General features: G+C 35.1%; 1 protein-coding gene across 1 annotated transcript in view; it reads left to right on the forward strand.

The window, feature by feature from the left end:
- The first annotated feature begins 2,542 nt into the window (after positions 1-2,542).
- Positions 2,543-16,911, forward strand: part of LOC113051985 (NT-3 growth factor receptor) — a 93,545-nt gene continuing 79,176 nt past the window's right edge. The window contains exons 1-2 of the mRNA XM_026216196.1: positions 2,543-3,209; positions 15,264-15,338. Coding sequence (XP_026071981.1) covers positions 2,962-3,209; positions 15,264-15,338 — 323 coding nt within the window. The 5' untranslated portion in view covers positions 2,543-2,961. The remainder of the gene's footprint in view (positions 3,210-15,263; positions 15,339-16,911) is intronic.

The following is a 16,911-nucleotide window of genomic DNA, read 5'->3' on the forward strand; positions in this document are numbered from 1 at the left end:
AGGCTTGTGGTAGATTGAATTTAAAGGGACAGCTCACCCAAAGATGAAAATTCTGTCATCATTTACTCATTCTCAAGTTGTTCCAAACCTGTAAGAATTTCTTTCTTCTGCTGAACACAAAAGAAGATATTCTGAAGAATGTTGGTAACCAAACAGTTGCTGGTCCCTATTGACTTTCATAGTATTTTTCCATACTATTGAAGTCAATGGGGACCAGTAACTGAAAAATTAATAAATCAGTACAAAACAAATTCAGATTCTATGATGTCAAGATGCTGTAACTTTAAATGCAAGACAACACGCCATTCAGTGAATGAGCTCTCAGCTGTGAATTTTTTTTTTAGTGGGTCAAGTACTGCAATACTAGAATGGATTGCCATGACTGCTTATGAAAATGTGCATGAAGAATATATTTTTACTAGTTGTATTTCACTGATGTCATTATGCATTTTTAAAAAGTCTCTCTGGGGTTCAAAAATTATTAAAATATGCATTTTCCTTATCAACTTGTTTGTCTCGCTTGCTGTGTGTTTATAGTCTGAGTAAGCAAGGAAGAACCAAACAGTGCTACAATTAGCCCTGTTCTCCTCTCTTTCCTCATAGACAACAATTAGCACTCATCTGGTATACACTGACACGTTTAATAAAATGTGTTGAATAATATGTATTAAACAAATGTATTTTAATGAATTATTTTTGATGTACCCCATGATTTCATTATAAATATTGAGCTTACAGACTGCATGAAATTCCACTTAGGAGTGACTTAATAGAGTAGTAACTAAAAGCTATTTATACCTGATCTGACCATTAAAGTGACTTTTATCAGCCTGATCTCACAATCAAAAGGTACATATTTAGACGTAAATTAAAACTGTCCAATATGTATGTGCCTTTACGTATTTATAGTGTCGTTTACGTATTATGTGGACGTAATTACAGGTTCGATACGTATCTAAATTTACGTAAAAACAACCTCAAATACGTACAGATAGAACGTGTTCTCTGACCAGTCAGTTTCCCATAGAAATTTGCTCATGAATCTGTAATTAATTTTCATGTATCTGATTATTTTTTTATTTATGTATATTTTCCATTTTTATAATTTTTTTTTTGATAAATGTAAGATCCCTATACCCCACCCGAACCTAAACCTACTCATGTTATAAGAATAAAACATAATAAAACTATTTTAGTAAAAAATATAACATTAAAACGTTATTTTGTGCCACTAACGTTAATCCTACACCTAACGTACCCCTAAACCTACCCATAACCATTTCTTAAAATTACATAACGTTACTGTTATAAATAAACAAATAACAGACAAACAAACGTAACGTTAATCATTTATTTTTTGCGAGAATATCAAAAGTGGTACCAAAAGCAGTTCAAATGATAATGAGTTCCAGTCGCAGTCCTCTCTGGAGGTAATCGTATTTAAAGGGTACAGAGCAGAATTAAATGTATTAATCCGTTATGTATCTATCTTCTCTCCGTGAAGGCGCAGTAACCAGTAACAGAACTGATTTCAAATGTTTCAAAAGACGACATGTCGCAATCTGTGACGAATTAGGTGAGAACCAATGAGCGTTCGATATCAGTGCCGTAAACCAAGTCGTGGAGCACTGGCGCTATTTTCAAATTCGAATCATAACGAGCGCGGGCTTTGACTGTGACAGTCGCTGTTGCTGAGAATGAAGATGAAGATCAATTGATAAAGGGCTGAATTTGGATATGTTCCTTGCAAACATCTGGATTCTAAAGATATGGAGTACAGCAAACAAATAAAATGGACGTGATTTGTAATTTTATGCTGTGCTTTTGTTTATCTATGGTTGTATTGCACAGAAATGTTATTTCCTATTGAGTAGATGAGTAAACTGCTTTCAATAAAAACATGTATTGATATGACAATTAAATACAACCGATTTAAATCATTAAAGCCACGATTTTAATATTAATACATGGGAATTCATATACATTCACACTTTACGTCAGATAATTTACGTTTTTTTCGCTGCTAACACGTAACTATTTGTAAGTTTTACTGCTATAAATACGTCAGAATTGTACGTTTTTATGTGCATGAAAACGTAAGTAAATGTACGTGTGGTAGAACCACAATTAACGTAAAAATAGACACGTATTCTCATGAGATCACGTTGCTTTTATTGATGTAACTCAACTTTGTCAGATTGATACAGTCACATTCAGGTTATTTCAATGGAAGCTACCACATTATTGTTATTTTTTTAAAGTTAAAGTATAACAATTTGGACAATAATCCAAAATCATAATTTACAAAAACAACCAAAAAGCGTGTTTACAGTAATGCACTTGCAATAGAAGTCTACAGGTAAATTCATAGCACTAGAATAAAAGTTTAAATATGCATGGTTTTCCTACTTTACTAATAAATTTCCAGTGTAGTGTGCATGCTACAACCATGACACAAAGTCAACGATAGAAAAAGACTCGATCATAACTGATTTTAGGGGAAAGAAAACGCATCACTAATGAAACTGGAATAAACGAGTTTTTTTTTTTTTTTTTTTTTCTGCGCAGTGGACTTACATAATAGCCTTTGTTGGTCGGGAATCTGATTCCTCCTCCTCCTCTTGCAGGTGTCAGTCTTAATTCTGTCCAGTAGGTGGGACTTTATACTCGTCATCCGGAGCATCGCCGCTTTCAGCGGTACTTTCCTCCGGCTTGGACACTGAGAGCATCTCTATGATGGACTGTGGAATGGAAAGTCGAGGCGAGTTGTGGCATTTACACTTGTTCTTTTGATAAGGCGACCAGATCACGATTCCAACCTCGTATGATGTTCCCAGGCGCGCGCACTCTTATGTAGCCAACGCGTTTAGACATTAAACACTCATATCTTCATCAGCGATCTTCATCATCACCATCCTCATCAGCCCTGGAAGACGTCGAGTCGTTTTGGACCCAGAAGTCATGGATGTATGGTTCTGTTCTGCGGTTCCAGTGTTAGTCTGGAGGCTTCTCTTTCTTTCAAGCATCTTCCAGGGTTATTGGAGCTCCATGCTCGATTGTCCATTAACATGCAGCTGTTCGCCCATTGAGATCTATTGCAATAAGTCCGACAGTGGGAATTTCTTCCCTTTACTTGCTCTACAAGATCCGGCGAGCAATGGCAGTAACAATAATGACATTGAAGATCTCTTCAGGAACATCACGTCCATGTAAGTGGGCTTCTGTGCGTCCCCCTTCTACTGCGCAAAATGTTGATCTATATAAATATATATTTCGCCGCGACTTCCTCGTATAGTCAAACTTGGCTTCTGTGTCATATATGCACCATTATATCAACTTTTATGTTGTATTATATGCATTTAAAAACTATTTCGCTGATTTAGAGATTTACAATCTCAAAGACACCGAAAATGATTTCTTCCCTTTTACTAAAGAGCGTTTTAGCATACTACTATCAAACATTGAGGATATCGATGATGCTAATGCCGTTTTGGTGCCAATTGTATGTCGTTCCTTCTGCATCCATGAATGATCAGAGCATGTAAGAACCTGTTTGCGTCCTAATTGATTTAATCAATGCAGTCTTTTTTTCATATTATTGAATGAAACCCCCTCAAGGAAATGCTAATTTTGAAACGACTGCAAGCTCAGACATTGGAATTAGTAGCCCATTGTCCATTCTCCCTTTATTGCTCAAAATGGATTGTTTGCAGGTACTCATTAATATTCAGGTCTAAACATAAATCCTTTGTTGTGGCATTTATATTATAGAAGTAATTGCAGTGATAATGGAAGGCTGGTAATGAATGATTTGAAGCGAGCAGCTGTGCACCAACAGGTTACTGAGATTTCTTTCATTCAGCACTCTGGACAGCTCCCACAAACTGGGTGATTATATTTACAGTCTTGATCTGTTATAAAACTTACATATTCATATAAAATTCGGGAGATATCTATCTGTTTTTCTTGCTGTCACTCTATCCTTCCCATCTTTCTGTTTGTTCAGTTCATGGCTGGCTGTATACCATGTTACATGGCAGTGTTATTTCAGTGAACACATGATTTATTTAGTGGCTGGCTCAGAAAATGGAGGGGATCTGTCAAAGTTTCAGTTTTTAAGGCAAAGTGTCTGTTCTTTGTGTGTGGAGTTCTGTGTAAGAGCTGGTTTGTCTTCCTCAATTACGCTTTTAAAACCAAAATCTTTCATTTTTGAGTTAAATTAAGTTTGGTCTGAGGCTAAATGGATGTATTTAGTGTTTATTTCTCTTAAGTTACCTATTGTGTGTTTCAATCAAAATCTCAATAAAAAAAATCTTAAGTTATCTAATGTATTTTTGAATAGTTTACTGAATAGTACTAAATAGTAGCACATATAGCTGATTATAAACTACATATTTCTATTGCAGTTACATCAAGAATTCTTCAAGTGTAAATTATTAAATTTTATGTATCTTTTATTGCGATGCATATGAAATGCATTCAAGTTTTATTCAAAAGAGAGCACAAGTGGTTTGTAATGTTCTTGCAATAGCTTTTGAAACTGATCATATGACTTACTGCAAGCAAATCATCAAGTTTGTATGAGGCCGTTTTTGTGTTAAGTAGGTCAGGACTGCCATTTGAGAATTAAGAAGAATGTCAGAGTTCGGCTCTTTACTATGAAGAAGCGTAACTATAATGGCACTGACCCTCCTCTTCCCTGCAGTCCCTGATGTATATGCATTGCATGAGAAGTTATCCTTTAAAGGAAATTTGTGCTCAAATTTGCTTGTTTGTCTTGTAATGGCTATAATAGGGATTTTTGTTGGGGAAGCTGACTGTAGATCAGAGTATCCGGGCTACTCTGAACCATCTGCGGGGGCCCCTCTTTTACTGAGGAATATAAATGAAGCACCTTCCGAGGCAACAATCAAAAGACGCATTGATAACCTGTGGGAGCAGAGGAGGTTCAAAAAGCAAGTGCTTGAGATCTGGAAATGAGGCTCGGTTTGAGCTGTTCGAGCTTTTGAAGTTTGTTTCTAAGGTGATTGTATTTTAATTAGCTTGTCATGGAGACAAACAATAGTTGTGTTAGACATACTGTAGTGTACAGAGAGAAACTGCAGAAGAAAACACATATATATACGCATTATTTTCTGGCAGTTCTCATCTTTAAAAAGATCTAATTAAGAAAAAATAATTCACATTTATACATCATTGTGTATTTGTAAATGCAATATGTATTTATCCAGTAAAAAAGTAAATAATATATGACCATATTACAGTAATGAGAATCTGATGAGAATCACAGCTGAGAATAATGATAATTACAACAAAAAACCCTCAAAAGTAAAACATCCAGACACATTATTGTAATGAGAATTTGGAAGGAAATGTGCTTAATTCCCATGAACATAATGTCACAAAGCGAAAAAAAAAAAAAACTTAATGGTCCTAAAAACAGGCTTCATTTGCTTAATACAAAATGTGATTTATTTTCCTTTTTCTTTTAAAAATTACAATTAAATGTGACTCCACCAATGCTCATGACTCCTTGCTTAAAAAGTTATAGTACATGTACAATAACATTGGATATTCCATCCATTCATAATAAATTAATAATAATGAATCAATAACATCCAGTGCCATATTTTGTCCTTATTAGTGTGTTAGATTATGAGGTTTGAGCTCATTTCTCCATCCTAACCTCGTCTCTGAACCTGGACAGTCACTAAATGGGTGATGGGAAAGAGTTTAGGAGAAGAGGACTAGAGCTCTATAGAAGCAGCGAGGATTTGATTTTGAACAGAGCTTATAGTTTTTATTTTATTTATATATATATATATATATATATATATATATATATATATATATATATATATATATATATATATATATATAAAATTAGCAAATGTATCCCACAATGTAATGTTATAAAGATTTGTTTTACCTTGCTGCCTTCTTAATTGGAAATGTGCCTGAGTCTGTGTGTTAATGGTGAGGTTTCTAGGTCAAAACCAGCACTATTCTTTATAATTAGATTAGATTAGATTCAACTTTATTGTCATTGCACATGTAATTAGAGAGTCTTCCGATAGCTAAAGTTCATCTGAAGGAGCTGCAGTGCTTAATGCAGCATAATGCATAATTATGTTGTATAATGTATATATGGATATAGAAAGAAACTGGAGCGTCTGTACACTTTGAGCCAGTTTAAACTGACGTAGCATTCCATTTGATCCAGCGCCGATTCTTGAGGCAAAACATGCCATAATTTTAGTTTAGTTTTGAAAATATCAATATTTTTACTTTAAAACCCCACTGTGGTGAAAATCTGGTGTTTTTAATATGCTTAAGGGCAAAACTAAAAACTAATTAATCAGACAACACTCAGTTGAGCATTTCCTCCTGCAGTGTAGCAAAAGAAATGCTCAGAAATGCAGTTTGAAACCACCACAAGGCTAATGATATAAAGTATGTTGTAGAGAGCGATACTTAAAATGCATTACCAATCTGATTAATCTTACCTTTGTTATTCTCTCTTCTCTGAAATCTGTTTCTGGTTCAGAGATATCTGGCTGAATGTATCCAATATTGGCATTTGCAATTGTAGAATATTTACTACTTCAGTTAAAGGATTTAGAAGTGGAGCCCAATGGCATAAAGGCGGGGGCTAATTTGCATATTCATGGATCCTCAAAGACTTAATGAGGTAAATGTGTAGAGTTATTCTGAAGCCATTTTAAGGCGTGAAGAAACAATTTACAAATATGTAATATTGATTATCAAATATGAGTTTTAAGGGAAAAAATTAGTGACCGCAAAGGGACATTAATGTTTAATTTATTTGTCTCAGAAGAAAAGGTTTTAAATCATTTCTGTCATAGTTTCTCACCTTTAGCCTTTTTTTTCACTTACTGTCTCAAGAATCAGTGCGAGATGAGGGCAGAGAGTGAAACAATGTGACAGTTCAAATTAAATGAGCAAAATATCTTATTAAAAAAGATCACATCATGAAATAATAATATGGTAGCTGGGAGGCACACATCTCACATTTGTGATTTTTCCCCTTGGTGTCTGTTTCTCAAGGCGGTAAAAACAAAGCTACTTTAATGGCAGCAGCAGTTGTATGACAGCAGCACTATGCCACAATGACACTTTTTTCAATGCCGCACTGATTTTGTTTGCCACCACAGAACTTGACTTTCAAGACGCCATTATTCCACCATGAAATATTGAATTCATGAACAAAATTCCTTTGATCCTCCTTTTCTAGGTCACGTAAAATCCTACATGCCACAAATTCCTTACCAACACAACTATATTTAGATCCAATTTAATTATCATTTTCTCTTTTTGAAAGCCTAATTTGTGCACACTATAGGCTAGTAATGAATGCATTTTAAACTAATAGGGTAAAGACCTAGGCTACAAAGTTTTAGATGCAGTCCACAAACCTGTATATTACAAAATGCCTGCTGCGTAACATGCTGGAATAGATTTCAGAATCTCAGACGTACAGGTTCATATAATATCATGAAATTAAAACTGTAAGACATTCATGCTTTCTTTCTTTCCTTCAATAACATGAGCTGAGTAGATATGGAGATTGAAATTGAAATACAGCAGGAAGATTTTAAATGAAAAATGTACGGTTCTTGTCAGATGAGATTCTCCAATGGCTTGCAATCTGACGTATATAATATGGAAAAACTGCTGTCACTGTCACTATTTTATTTTAAACGTCTCTGTTATTATAATCCAGCTTCAGACACCATACTTACATTACTTGTCTCTGTTATATGTGTGTATACACAGCCAACTTTTAAGACAGCACCCTAAATATAATAATTTGAAGGACTATACAAAGCCAGCAAGTGCACAGAAGACTCACAGATGGGGTAATGCAATACTACAGTCTATTGAAAAAGATTGTGAAAATTTCCTTTTAGATATAAAAAAGTTTTTTTGGGGGGCTGAAACCTTTGAAATCAGTCACTTAGCTGTTTATCACAGTAACTTTTTGTGTGTTTCCCCTCAATTCAGTTCAAAAGGATCAGTGTTAGCAACAGGCATGATGGAAAGAAAAGGTTCAACTCTTACAGAAAGCTGCTTTTATGTGTCCCACAGGGACTATGATGGAAACGCAACACTTCTGAACCACTATTTCACAGATGGGCTGCATGATTTCTCACCATGCATATCCGTCCTTACTTAATTTGAATCAGAATTTAGTTAGTTATCACTTGTTGTAGGCGTGGGGAACTAGAGGAAGTTAGCGTACACTTGTGCGTGAGCACACACTATATTTGCTGTCCCAGCTGGTGGGCTGCAGATTATAATCAACAGCATGTATGTACCCGGACCCCAGATGGGACGTGCTTTAAACACACTTTATTTTCACAGCCGAAAGTTTCCCAGATTTGCATGCTGTATGGCACTTTGGGCTTCTTGCCAGTACAAAAGTGAACAGTGATCCGGTATTTTATTTAAAAGCTTCTCGTACAACAATGGGCTGATAGAAGGCTCATCAGGGGATATTCCATGTATTGCTCGACTCAAGACAAGACATATTGAGTGCACAAAAGAAAGAGCTACATGAAATAGTACTAGAAGGCTTGTTGACAGGGATACCTGCTCCGTTGCTGCTGCTGATGTTTTGCCCCAAGGAATCAACAACAAGTCATAGAAAGCAGTATTTTATTTTAATTTTAATGTGGTGGCCGGTACCCATCCAATAAAGGATGCAGCATTAGTAGCAAGTTTATAAGCAATATAGTGTTGTTTATATGTAATCTGTCAACTAATTTTTATATGACCCCCAATTATTTTTAAATTGTAGATTAATCTCCAATGTTTGTTATCGCTAAAGACCAGTTAATTGTTTTTCTTTTTTCTATTTATTATCCATAAACAATGGAGCCAAAGTTGTTTTAAAACAAATTGTCTGAATGAATGAATTCAATGACGTATTCATCGAAGAATTTGCTTATTTAGTTTAGAAACAATGGTTTTGAATAAATTTCATTTACATCAGTGATCAAATCATAATCAAATCCCTAATATATAGTTCAGACAGGACCACTTTGGCAAGTTACTTGAGTTTATTGAACACAATTTATCTTTGGCGGTATGGTTCCTTATGAGGGTTCTTGCTCCCAAATAGATTGAACATACAAGAGCTTAAACATTAACCCCCCCCCGGAACCATCAGCTTGGAAATACATGACAATTAAGACAATTAATAATGTCTTTAAAAGCAAACCGTGGTAATTGTGTAGATGTGGCAGTAGGACGTCTATCCTGTAGCTTTGTTATGAGGATGAAGTGTCTCTTAGTGGACCTCAGTGAAGTCCATGCCAACTTGGACTTGAAAGCCTAAGTGATCTGAAACAAAGAGACGGCAACCAGAAGGTGCACGGTAATATGCTCATGCTTATAATGGGGAGGGAGGGAGGTGTTGCGAGCTATTTGAGCATGCTTACTGAGCAATAGTGCCAAGTATACGTGTCCCGTGTCTAATTGGAGAATGGTAGTGATTGGAGATATTTGACAGCTGACCACATCAGCTGGTCGCAGCCTATGCCTCCATGGCCTGACTGAACTAACGCTGCGCTCGATTAGGCTAAAAAATGTTTAAAAAGTGTTGGATTCACAGTATTCATAAAACCTACAGTTATCCCATGAGGCCACAAATGAATGATATCTGACAAATCGGATTAATTCATCATACTTTATCCAAAAATGACATTTTCAAAGTGTAAATCAAAATTAGAGTATCTTTTCATTCATAAACACAGACACTTCTTTCCAAAACTACAATGCCAGAAAATGTGGGGCACTGCAAATGCAAACAAATAAACAAACAATGTCTCCCTTAAACGTACAAAGAAAGTGTTTTACACGATTTGTGTGCTATCAGAAAATAAATTTTAATGAGAAAGAACATATCTCTAATGCTTGTTCTCATTTATGTTAAATTAGCTAGACACATTTTTACATCTAAAGCTTTGTATTTTAACATTACATGTTTCAGGCTGTTGGGTCCCTAGGGAATTCTTTGTGTCCTATGTTGAGGTTTGGATCTGGTGAAACATGAAGCAATATTAGTAATGTAATTCAGTGCAATAAGGCAATGCTCATTATACAAATTACCCCCCAGCACACACACACACACGCACGCACACACACACACACACACACACACACACACACACACACACACACACACACTAAATCTCCCCCTCACAAATACTCAACATCATAGACGAAATATGCCAAGAAAACCTAAAAAACACATTTACCCCTAAACAATATTTTTTATATAGAAACCCCACTATATATATATATATACATATATAAAGAAATGAATATTGTAATTCAGCAAGGATGCATTGAATGCTCTTAACAACATACACAAACATAACAGATGTTATAATAATAATTCTTTGTTTTAACTTCATAGTTTGCTGTATTTTCCTGATATCTTCCACTCAACAGAGAGCAAAATTTGGTCCGGTTTTCCCTGATAAGTGCGGGAAATCAGGATCGCCTGCTATTCTGTGTTAAGGAAGTTATCTCATGCAGGTTTTCCAAACAAGTGCTCACTGTAGTCTTTGGTGTGGCAAGTGACTTTGGCATCCCAACACCAAAAAGATATTGGCGTCCGTGCCACTATTGCTGCTCTGTCTAATGCTCTCTACCTCATGGGACCTAATTATGCTCATTTTAATTTTGGCTGAAGCTCAGGAGTGGATGGAGGGTAGAGATGTGCTGAATGTAGATACAGTTCAGAAGGGGTTTTGTTGGGCCTATATTTAGACTGCCAGCTCTGGTCATGGACCATGAAGCTGTGATGCATTGCATACAGTTAATGTGAGGCACACTGATACATGGCCTAAATGCATGCCTGCCTAGGCACGGGTAGTTCGGGAAAGTAGAGTCTTATGTGCATTAGCTTCAATAATATGTCAGAAGCACTTTGGATCAGAAATATTTAATATGGAAGAAATGTCCTTTGAGAATGTGTAACTGCTTTTTTGCTGGTCACATTCAGATATTTTAGAACACTTTTCTGCAAAATGAAAGTTTTTGACTCACCTTTATGTCATTTCATATCTTTATAACTTTGTTTTTTTTTCTAAAATCAAGTCGTCGCTGTCTCACAATGTTTCTGCCTGACCTGTATTCTGGAAGCTCCTTCCAAAAAGTGTATTTTGTTAATTGTTAAGTATTTAAATTATAGGCTTGTTAACATCTTAAGCTATAACCAAAAATATACTCGCCAAAGGTATAAATTAATCAGAGCTTTATTTATTTATTTTTAAAATCTCAATTAGGGTGGAAGTGTCAAATTTGAACAGGTATATGTAGACTAAACACAACAAAACACCCTCATTCACAATATAAAATCAAAAATGTAGTAGGCCTACTTAATATTGATTCATTTCAGTTTGTCATTTTTGTGAAAATGTTTCATTTTTATGAACCATACAAACAAACCAATTCACTGGTTTCTTTCAAGAACTACATATCAGAGAATACTCGAGTGTTTACTTTGTATTTAGTTCATCTATTTTCTTCAGTTTGATGCATTGTGGCCCATTTGTGCACCTGTTGTGAACATCAGGTGTTCATATCCCTCCAGTCACAGAGATATGTACAGAAGAATAATTGGTTAGCTTTTATTTATTTTGTTTTTTGCCATTTCAACTATAAATCTGACATACAGAGTATTTAAAGGGATAGTTCACACAAAAATGAAAAGTACCCCATGAAATACTCACCCTCAAGTCATACATTATGACTTTCTTCTTTCAGATGAATTCAGTGGCAGTTATATAAAAAAATTCCTGGCTCCGGTAAGAATTTGCTAGTCTCGTGAGGACCATGTTTTGCTTATAGCAAAGGAAACCAGTCTCCTTTTGGCTTACATCGAAATTCTCCAATAGTTTTCTGTACAAATCCTCATTTTGTACTTCTAATTCATGACCTGTGTTTTGTTTTGCCCTCTCTTCTGCACTTCCACTTTCGTCACACTTTTCACCATGTCATCTGCTGCAACGCAACTCTCTTGTGAACACGCATATGTGAGAAAGTCTCATGTCATCACATTCTTGGATTGTTGTAATTTTTGTAATGTGCTCCTTTTTGATACCTCTAATAATGTGACATGTTCAGGAGAGCTGTGACTTTGTTCTGTTGACCATTTTAAACACTAAACAGTAGCAAACACCTAGTATTTGAAACACACTGGCAACATGCAAACAACCTGTCAGAGAGCCTTAGGAAGCACATAACAGTGCATCTATAAAGCCCCATAGCACTACAGAAGACAAACACCACTCACATTTACTTCAGAAAATGTAAATGCAACTGCATGTAATTACAGATGTTGTTAATTTAGAAAAAAAAATATCCTGCATACTCTAACTGCCATGTAACAAATGCTAAGAAACCCTTAGAAGTGCTGTCTCACACAAGGCCATATATATTTCCAGCGTCTAAAATGCAAATCAGCAACCAGGCACCTACAAATGATTCATAGCTTGTTAGCGGTTAAGGTGAGACATGTTGTTTTTATACACTGGAAATGTAAATCCTGGATTGCTGAAGCTGAAATCAGCAACAGATGGAGGCTAGCTGTAATTTCATCGACTAGATCCATTATAAATTAGGCATGTTGTACACCTGTCTCTGAATAATTACATTTATTCAGATGCTATGTGGAAGTAGAAGGAAGGCCATTAAAAAAATCTGTGAAGAGTAAAACAGTATGTTCAACTCAAGCAGTCATGGTGAAATATATTGTACTTTTCTACAGATATGGTTACTGTAATTGCTTTTATAATATTTGAAACCATTAAATTGGTCAAATTCACAGTTGTGCTCTTCAGCATTCTTTATTCTTGGAATGGAAGTAAATAAGGATTAAAAAAAAATATTTGGGGGTTTTAGGGTTCTTTACTCAAAGCCTGACTCTGAGATAAAAAGGTTGTCGATCAATGCCTAAAGAGGACGCCTGAGACAATCTATTTTATTAAATGTTCTTCCATTTTGCTCTATGTACTTGTGATGTAGATCATTTAAACAAAGTCATTAATCATGCCCAGGCATGGATTTTGGGAGCAATGGAGAGACTGGTGAGAAGATTATGGAGAATACAGCCATGAACTTGTGCACAGCCCGAGAGAGGCTTTTCATCAGATGCTGAAATGAAACATGTTCAGAGCCTTTGACTGATTTGAATAATTCACATGGCTTTGTGCACCTAAAATAGAACATAATAATAATATCTAGAAAATAAAAAATAAAAAATAAATAAAAGCAATGGAGACTGTTGGGGAAAAGAATATATATATATATATTTTAAAATTACATTTGATATATTTTATAATTTATTTATTTAATAATTTATTACTTTTATAATTTACTAATTTATAAATAAATTAAGGCTGTCAAATCGATTAATCATGATTAATCAAATCCAAAATAAAAATGTGTGTTTACATAATATATGTTTGTATACTGTTTATATTTATGTATCATTTTTATTTTATATATAAATACATACATACGCATGCATATATATTTAAGAAATATTTACATGTATTTGTGTGTGTGTGTGTGTGTGTTTGTTTGTGTGACCCTGGACCACAAAGCCAGTCTTAAGTGTCAGTTTTTCTAAGTTGAGATTTATACAGCACCTGGAAGTTGGATAAATACGTTTCCCATTGATGTATGGTTTATCAGGATCGGACAAAATTTGGCCGAGATACAACTATTTGAAAATCTGGAATCTATGGCTGCCAAAAAAAATACTGAGAAAATTTCCTTTAAAGTTGTCCAAATTAATTCTAAGCAATGCATATTATTAATCAAAAACTACATTTTGATATATTTATGGTAAGAAATGTACAAAATATCTTCATGGAACATGATCTTTACTTAATATCCTAATGATGTTTGGCATAAATGAAAAATAGATAATTTTGAACCATACAATGTTTTTTTTTTGGCTATTGCTAAAAATATACCCCAGTGTAGTTGTGGTCCAGGGTCACACACACACACACATGATTTATATTACATATTACATATATTTCTTACATATATTTACATACAGTACACACTCTTCTATTGTGTAAACACAAACTTTTATTTTGGATGCAATTTATCACAATTAATTGATTTTACAGCCAATACATACATACATACATATATACATACATAAATAGTGTTATAGATTTATTTTCATCCAGCAAGTAATGTCTGATTTGCATATTATTTATACATAAAATAACTTAAAATAATTGTTAAATTGTATACGTATATACATACACATATATGAAAAACTTTCCACATGATGACCAATGTAAAATGGTCTTAGACGTGGTTTTAGACGTGGTTCAGTGGTGAGCTCAGTCAATGCTCTTTGGGGAAATTAGTGACCTGAGGACGCTCTATAAAACCAATGGGCAGTAAAGTAGCAAGGCCTCTGCTGTATTACATTAACTGCAGTGCGACTCATTTGTAAAGTGTCACTTTCTCCACTGCTGTAAACAGAAACATTAAATCTACCTGATGTACTGTGCTGGACTGTGCTTCTAGGGGCTTGTGGCATTGTCAGGGTGTGTGTGGATCTAGAAGCATGTTTGCTTCCGTGTGTGCTTGCGTTCTGTCAGCGGCACATCTGTGATTTCTCCTGCTTGGACCACTTCTGTCCAGATTGTGTTTGTTTTAGCTGGCAGATAAGAAGCCTGTGGAATAGGAACTAAAGGCTATGCTGCATGCCCTGGAAATAGCTGAATTAAATGGAAGCATGTTTTCAAGCAGATTCTGACACTGATAATGGCGTTCAATGACACAGTAAGGGAGAGCGGTAATAACTGTCATATTTTTAGATCATTTGTAAACATGTTTTATCTTGCATTGCATAATGTGCTCATTTATGCTTATCAGCATATTTTTATGCATGTAAATCACATTTACTGTTGCTTATGGTTATATACCTCTACCCTAAGTATTAAACTTCAGCATATAATTTATCCAGCATGTTTTTACTACGGAAATAAATGATATGTCAAAATGCATGGCTTGTTTAGGAGAGATATTTTATTACTTTACCAAGAAATCGGACTGCAATTTGTCTTGGTGGACAATAAATGCTTCCAACAATTTTTCTAAAAGCTTATCTGTCGTTACTCAAAAACAAATATCCCCTGCTTTAATAAACTGGTGCTAATGGTTCTGTTTTCAATATTATGTCTCTCTTTCTTTTGTAGACACATAGAGAACTGGACAGGATTGCAGATTCTTAAGGATGTTGACATGGAACTGTACACAGGACTCCAGAGACTGTGAGTATTAAAAGAACGGATCCTATACTGGTGGATGTATTGTGTTTTAAACTAAAGCCTGGTGCACACTCTACGATTTGGGCTGTTGAACGCTTCTTCTAATCTCAGGGCGAAACATTACTGACATTTGCTCAAGGGCTTGCTTGTGTTTGTGCAATATAATTTCAGTTCTGTTTGTCGATGGGGATGTCAAAATGGGAGATGATTGATCACACATTCTACGCTGTCAATCGTGTCTAAAGACCTGAGATCTATATCACACAGTCAGACAGTTGATTTCACACAGTCTCCAGTGACATTTACCCAAGAGATTTCACTTGGGTTAGATTAGACAGTATGGCAAGTAACACTTGAAAATATTATGGTAAAAATGACAAAGTGTGCAGTGGGTTTGCACATTTAAATTGTGATATTAATGTATTTTCTTTCTGTGAAAGGTTTAATATCTTTAATATGAAGATAATAGATATTAGGGTTTATGTAATTCTTAGATTTTTTAAATACTCTTTTATTCAAAGTTTGGGGTCTGTAAGATATTTCTCTTATGGTGGTCAAAAATACAATCAAAAGCAGTAATACTGTGAAATATTAGAACATGAGAATTCTTATGTTACTGAGTAAAATAACGAGTTGCTCATCTGTTCTTCATTACAGAAAATACAATCATTTTTAACACCAGTGAAACATAGTTAAAAGATTTCATGTAGTTAAAAGTACATATATAAAAATATATAGATGAAAGGTCTAGTGGGAGGAAAAAGACTGGAGCATCTGCTGCGTATTCAGACCTCCCATAGAGTTTCATCACTCCCACTTATGAGCTTGCTTTCACCTCTGTCAAGTCTTCCCATCTTTCTCACCCCATCCTCTCTTCATCGTATCCTCAAGACAGAGTTTCTCACTCCACTCTCCTTAACCCCTCAGTAAGGAAGCCAAGTGGACTATTCCCAGCTTCCAATTTGCATTTTTTCTCATTAACATAGCTCTCTCTTCTGCAAACAGTGGGCTCTCCTGAACCTTCCCACACCTGGGAACAGTTTTCCAGGCTTCTAAATGATCTTCTGAGGTTCCACTAAAGGTCATTAACTTCCGCTTGTGTTGAGCTATGCGCTTCACATCTTTTTTTAAGCAGAAACACTGCAGATAGCAACGTTACATAACCAAACACATGAATGCATCTATCTATCTATCTATCTATCTATCTATCTATCTATCTATCTATCTATCTATCTATCTATCTATCTATCTGTCTATCTGTCTATCTGTCTATCTATCTATCTATCTATCTATCTATCTATCTATCTATCTATCTGCATGTCCATCCATCCATCCATCCACCCAACTGTCCATTATCCATCCATCCATCCATCCATCCATCCATCCATCCATCCATCCATCCATCCATCCATCCATCCATCCATCCATCCAAGTGTCTATCATCCATCTTCCAACTATCTATCTATCTATCTATCTATCTATCTATCTATCTATCTATCTATCTATCTATCTATCTATCTATCTATCTATCTATCTATCTATCTATCTATTCAACTGTCTACCATCCATCCATCCA

This window comes from Carassius auratus, chromosome 32 (genome assembly GCF_003368295.1).
Source record: "Carassius auratus strain Wakin chromosome 32, ASM336829v1, whole genome shotgun sequence".
Taxonomy (NCBI): Eukaryota; Metazoa; Chordata; class Actinopteri; order Cypriniformes; family Cyprinidae; genus Carassius; species Carassius auratus.